This window comes from Oncorhynchus mykiss, chromosome 12, assembly GCF_013265735.2.
Source record: "Oncorhynchus mykiss isolate Arlee chromosome 12, USDA_OmykA_1.1, whole genome shotgun sequence".
Taxonomy (NCBI): Eukaryota; Metazoa; Chordata; class Actinopteri; order Salmoniformes; family Salmonidae; genus Oncorhynchus; species Oncorhynchus mykiss.
Window position 1 is genome coordinate 60,989,723 of NC_048576.1, and position 6,954 is coordinate 60,996,676.

General features: G+C 40.8%; 1 protein-coding gene across 1 annotated transcript; it reads right to left on the minus strand.

Moving 5' to 3' along the window:
* Positions 1–209: 209 nt before the first annotated feature.
* Positions 210–1,855, minus strand: pp4c (Serine/threonine-protein phosphatase 4 catalytic subunit). The gene is given in 4 exon segments (NM_001165130.1): positions 210–612; positions 907–958; positions 1,043–1,324; positions 1,786–1,855. Coding segments are annotated over 3 exon segments (168 nt in total). The 5' UTR covers positions 1,153–1,324; positions 1,786–1,855; the 3' UTR covers positions 210–606.
* Positions 1,856–6,954: the final 5,099 nt, after the last annotated feature.

Genomic DNA, 6,954 nt, shown 5'->3' on the forward strand with positions numbered 1-6,954 from the left:
TCAAAACTCTCCAACCGATGATGCAACAATGCCAATATGGCGATTTACAATTAAGTCAGGTTTACAGTCTGTCTATCGACATGTCTGCAGACAATTGTCTTAGCGACATCATGAACATTCTATCGTCGTCCGACATCAAACGTTACACTTATGAAAAAGTATAAACAAAACAGTCTCTGCATGACATCAGCACCCCAGTGCTCCAAATAGCATACTTTATTTTATCACCAATAAAACCCATCCGTTTAAAAAATGAATTCAGTAAATGTCAACCTAGCAAGCCAGGCAACTAAAAAGCTATTTTCTAAACAATGTTTTGGTTCGTTGTCTAGCCAGTTCAAATAATGACCAGAGTATAGCTGACAACGTCTAAACTTTAGTTACTTGTGATCCATTATTACAGGAAAGTAAACCAACCTAATTATTTACAAGGTAATTGCGAGCTTACAGAAAATAGCTTAGTGCCATAGTGTGACAAAATAAAAGTTGGTCATTCTGAGAATTTTTAGAACAGCATCATCATCAAAGGAGGATTTGGTCTGGTTGCTGTGACAGTACGGTAACCACATCAACGGACACTGCGAGTCGCAGAGAAGTAAACTTTTTTCACGTCTGTGCGACAAGGAAAGTGACGGTCTACAGACATTCCACCTGAGTATAAATCAAATGTTGTTTTGACCAGTGACACTGGTCGCATTCTAATTGCCTACAAACATGTAGACCAAGTATGAACTAGACTTTACAGTTAACTGGGGTTCTAAAGCCTAGTGTTTCCATTCTCCCTTAATGTATTCAGCCATCCAACATTACACATAACACGAGGGCTCAGATTGGGAAGTGCAAATAATGGCAGTCTAGGCAGATCTACGAAGTAACCAAGGTGTCTTCTATTCTGAAAATACTCACAGTAACGGGAGAATCCACCCTCTGTACGTTACTCTCCTCTACCAGAATCTCCCTGTAACACAAACGATGAAGATAGTGATGAAGATTTAGATAGTATCATAAATGTTATAGTAATATGGTCTTTGTGTTTAATTACCTGGCCTTGGCACACAGTGCTTTGACTTCATTTTCCTTGATAAGTTCACAACGCCTAAGTTGTTCTATCTGTCTGTCCAGATCACTGATGTCCCCCATTGTCACACACATATGGAGCGAGAGGCTCACACACAATCCTCACTCTGGGGTCTGGAGGAGTCACCTACAGGGCCTCGCAAACACAGAGTGTATTCTTCACACACAGTCACCCTGGTCCGGAACACACACACACTCGCTGTTCAGGCAGTTATAGTCACAAAGAGAGAGCGGCAGATAGAGGGATCTATGGAAGAGTAAGAAAATACATTTTTTATAGCATGGTAACATGTAGACATTGTTATATGTCTGTCCTGTTCAATGTGAGGGCTTCAAATAGTGTAAACCCCAATAAACCAACTAGCGTAATAGTTAGCGTTACTAGCGAAGTTTGCGAGTTAGTTAGCATGAAGTGAGTTAAACATTAACATAATAACGTTAGTTAATTGGTAACGTTACCTCAGTCTGCTAGTTGGTTGGTCTTTTCATTAAGGTTGGTATTATGGCTATATTTGTATTCATATGTAATACTCAGATCGTTTGTGGTAGAAAAGAGAACTGCGTTGTTAGGATTAGCTAACAATCTTGGCCTGTTTATCAGGTACTTACGAAATGCTAACGTTGCTTAGCTAGCTAATTTAGCTTGCTAGCTAGCTGTTACCAATGTGTTCTAGTCGAAACGGCGTAATCCAAAACTAACATAAATACCTTTGAATATTGGGGAAGAAGAACTCGAGATACATACATATAGCTGTTTTATTCCACGTAAAAGCAATTTTTCCGCTCCACCACGGTTATCTTTTTTCACCGGTTCACCAAACCACAGCCGGACGGGCTCTGTCTGCAACTTCCGCTGTCGGGAACGCGCATTTCGCAGTCATGAAACGGGAGGGGAATTTTTCAGTTTTTAAGCAAAATTTCTACATACTTTCTATTTGGTTTTAGTCGTTTAAGTTGCCACTGAAATAGTTTTTCCCATCTGAAAATGTCAAATAATAACAATATTTATTTGCTATCCACAAACAATTTCACCCCCATTGATGTATATGGACCCCCGATTGCATTTTCTATGTATTGGCCAATGAGAGGCTTTGAAGCCATTGGCACTCCCCAGAAGGAATTGATGGAATTCTACGGAATTTAAATTGAATGTTGTGAGGACAATGTTACATGTATTTAAGCATTTTTTGTTGTTGTAGTGCAGACACTAACATTAGTACTTCAAAATATATATAAACTTTAAGGAAAATTTATATATATTTAGTTTTTTTGTTTAGCACACATAATAAAATATAAATTTAACATGCAACAATTTAAAATATTTTACTGAGTTACAGTTCATGCAAGGAAATCAGTCCACTGAAATAAATAAATTAGACCCTAATCTATGGATTTAACGACTGGGAATACAGACAGATATGCATCTGTTGGTCACAGATACCATAAAAAAATCCAGTCAGTATCTGGTGTGACCACCATTGTCCTCATGCAGCGTGACACATCTCCTTCGCATAGAGTTGATCTGGCTGCTGATTGTGGCCTGTGGAATGTTGTCCGACTCCTCTTCAATGGATGTGCAAAGTTGCTGGATATTGGCAGGAACTGGAAGACGCTGTCATACACGTCGATCCAGAGCATCACAAACATGCTCAATGGGTGAGTATGTGAGTATGCAGGCCATGGAAGAACTGGGACATTTTCAGCTTCCAGGAATTGTGTACAGATCCTTGGGGCCGTGCATGACAATGGGCCTCAGAATCCCATCTCGATAAAATGTTATTGTGTTTGTTATCCGTAGCTTATACCTGCTCATACCACAACCCCACCACCACGGAGCACTTTCTTCACAACGTTGACATCAGCAAACCACTCGCCCCCACACAACGCCATTCAAGTGGTATGCGGTTGTGAAGCCGGTTGGACGTACTGCCAAATTCTCTAAAATGATATTGGAGGCAGCTTATGGTAGAGAAATTAACATATTTTCTGGCAACAGCTCTGTGGCATTGTGTTGTGTGACAAAACTGCACATTTTAGTGGCATTTTATTGTTCCCAGCACAAGGTGCACCTGTGTAATGATCGTGCTGTTGAATCAGCTTCTTGATATGCCACACCTGTCAGGTGGATGGATTATCTTGGCAAATGAGAAATGCTCACTAACAGTAATTTGAGAGAAATAAGCTTTTTGTGCATATGGAACATTTCTGGAATCTTTTATTTCAGCTCATGAAACACTTTTACATGTCACGTTTATATTTTTGTTCAGTGTATTATTTAAAAGAATGCATTAAGATGTCTGTAATATAATAAAAGTGGAACAAACAAATGTAGACATACATTTCTATAGCTTCCAAAATATTTTTTTACATTGTGGGGGAGTGCCAACATGGAGGCGCAGTGGCAGAGCCCCCTGTTCGCCATCTAGTGTGTATGTATGTATGTATGTATGGATGGTGTGTGTGTGTGTGTGTGTGTGTGTGTGTATATATATATATATATATATATATATATATATATAGTGCATTCGGAAAGTATTCAGACCCTTCCCTTTTTCCAAATGTTGTTACTTTATAGCCTTATTCTAAAATGTATCAAATAAAAATAAATCCTTATCTACACACAATACACCATAATGACAAAGTGAAATTATATCAATGCATTAACAACAAAAAACGAAAATACCTTATTTACAAGTATTCAGACCCTTTTCTAAGAGATTCAACATTTTCTCTCAGGTGCATCCGGTTTCCATTTGTCCTCCTTGAGGTGTTTCTACAACTTGATTGGAGTCCACCTGTGGTAAATTTGGACATGATTTGGAAAGGCTCACACCTGTCTATATAAGGTCCCACAGTTGACAGTGCATGTCAGAGGAAAAACGAAGCCATGAGGTCAACGGAATTGTCCGTAGAGCTCAGATAGGATCGTGTTGAGGCACAGATCTGGGGAAGGGTACCAATAAATGTCTGACACATTGAAGGTCTTCAAGAACACAGTGGCCTCATTCATTCTTAAATGGATGTTTGGACCCACCAAGACTGTCTGCCCGGCCAAACTGTGCAAGCAAGGGAGAAGGGCCTTGGTCAGGGAGGTGACCAAGAACCCAATGGTCACTCTGACAGAGCTCCAGAGTTCTTCTGTGGAGATGGGAAAACCTTCCTGAAGGACAACTACAGTGTCTTGCGAAAGTATTCGGCCCCCTTGAACTTTGCGACCTTTTGCCACATTTAAGGCTTCAAACATAAAGATATAAAACTGTATTTTTTTGTGAAGAATCAACAACAAGTGGGACACAATCATGAAGTGGAACGACATTTATTGGATATTTCAAACTTTTTTAACAAATCAAAAACTGAAAGATTGGGCGTGCAAAATTATTCAGCCCCCTTAAGTTAATACTTTGTAGCGCCACCTTTTGCTGCTATTACAGCTGTAAGTCGCTTGGGGTATGTCTCTATCAGTTTTGCACATCGAGAGACTGAAATATTTTCCCATTCCTCCTTGCAAAACAGCTCGAACTCAGTGAGGTTGGATGGAGAGCATTTGTGAACAGCAGTTTTCAGTTCTTTCCACAGATTCTCGATTGGATTCAGGTCTGAACTTTGACTTGGCCATTCTAACACCTGGATATGTTTATTTTTGAACCATTCCATTGTAGATTTTGCTTTATGTTTTGGATCATTGTCTTGTTGGAAGACAAATCTCCATCCCAGTCTCAGGTCTTTTGCAGACTCCATCAGGTTTTCTTCCAGAATGGTCCTGTATTTGGCTCCATCCATCTTCCCATCAATTTTAACCATCTTCCCTGTCCCTGCTGAAGAAAAGCAGGCCCAAACCATGATGCTGCCACCACCATGTTTGACAGTGGGGATGGTGTGTTGCTTTTACGCCAAACATAACGTTTTGCATTGTTGCCAAAAAGTTCAATTTTGGTTTCATCTGACCAGGGCACCTTCTTCCACATGTTTGGTGTGTCTCCCAGGTGGCTTGTGGCAAACTTTAAACAACACTTTTTATAGATATCTTTAAGAAATGGCTTTCTTCTTGCCACTTTTCCATAAAGGCCAGATTTGTGCAATATACAACTGATTGTTGTCCTATGGACAGAGTCTCCCACCTCAGCTGTAGATCTCTGCAGTTCATCCAGAGTGATCATGGGCCTCTTGGCTGCATCTCTGATCAGTCTTCTCCTTGTATGAGCTGAAAGTTTAGAGGGACGGCCAGGTCTTGGTAGATTTGCAGTGGTCTGATACTCCTTCCATTTCAATATTATCGCTTGCACAGTGCTCCTTGGGATGTTTAAAGCTTGGGAAATCTTTTTGTATCCAAATCCGGCTTTAAACTTCTTCACAACAGTATCTCGGACCTGCCTGGTGCGTTCCTTGTTCTTCATGATGCTCTCTGCGCTTTTAACGGACCTCTGAGACTATCACAGTGCAGGTGCATTTATACAGAGACTTGATTACACACAGGTGGATTGTATTTATCATCATTAGTCATTTAGGTCAACATTGGATCATTCAGAGATCCTCACTGAACTTCTGGAGAGAGTTTGCTGCACAGAAAGTAAAGGGGCTGAATAATTTTGCACGCCCTATTTTTCAGTTTTTGATTTGTTAAAAAAGTTTGAAATATCCAATAAATGTCATTCCACTTCATGATTGTGTCCCACTTGTTGTGGGAAAATACAGTTTTATATCTTTATGTTTGAAGCCTGAAATGTGGCAAAAGTTTGCAAAGTTCAAGGGGGGCGAATACTTTCGCAAGGCACTGTATCTCTGCAGCACCCCACCAATCAGGCCTTTATGGTAGAGTGGCCACACAGAAGCCACTCCTCAGTAAAAGGCATATGACAGCCGGCTTAACGTTTGCCAAAAGGCACCTAAAGGACTTTCAGACCATGAGAAACAAGAATCTCTGGTCTGATGAAACCAAGACTAAACTCTTTGGCCTGAATGCCAAGCGTCACGTCTGGAGGAAACCTGGCACCATCCCTTCGGTGAAGCATGGTGGCAGCATCATGCTGTGGGGGATAGTTTTTCAGCGGCAGGGACAGGGAAACTAGTCAGGGTCGAGGGAAAGATGAACGGAGCAAAGTACAGAGAGATCCTTAATGAAAACCTTCTCCAGAGCATTCAGAATCTCAGACCGGGGCGAAGGTTGACCTTCCAACAGGACAATGACTCTAAGCACACAGCCAAGACAACGCAAGAGTGGCTTCAGGACAAGTCTCTGAATGTTCTTGACTGGCCCAGCCATGGCCCGGATTTGAATCCAATCAAACATCTCTGGAGAGACCTGAAAATGGCTGTGCAGCGCTCCCCATCCAACCTGACGGAGCTTGAGAGGATCTGCAGAGAATGGGAGAAACTCCCCAAATACAGGTGTGCCAAGCTTGTAGAGTCATACCCAAGAAGACTCGAGGCTGTAATCGCTGCCAAAGGTGCTTCAACAAGGTACTCAGAAAAGGGTCTGAATACTTAACTAATGTATATATATATATATATATATATATTTTTTTTTTGTATGTATTAAATTGAGGTATTGTGTGTATGGGTTGAGGTAAAAAAACTATTTCATACATTTTAGAATTAGGCTGTAACGTAAGAAAATGTGGAAAAAGTCAAGGGGTCTGAATACTTTCCAAATGCACTGTAAATCTTTGGTCATCCCACGACCCAGTTGGGCTGGTTCGACCCACAGTTTGGGAACCAGTCAACTTCCGATGTCGGGGAAGCACATTTCTTAGTCATGAAATGGGAGGGGAAACCCTGGCTGAGATTACTTTAGTACCTCTGAATGTAATTTGCAAACCGAAGTGGACGTCGATCCACATTGTGTCTGTTTAAAGTTAGATTACTTAATTGAAACAATAA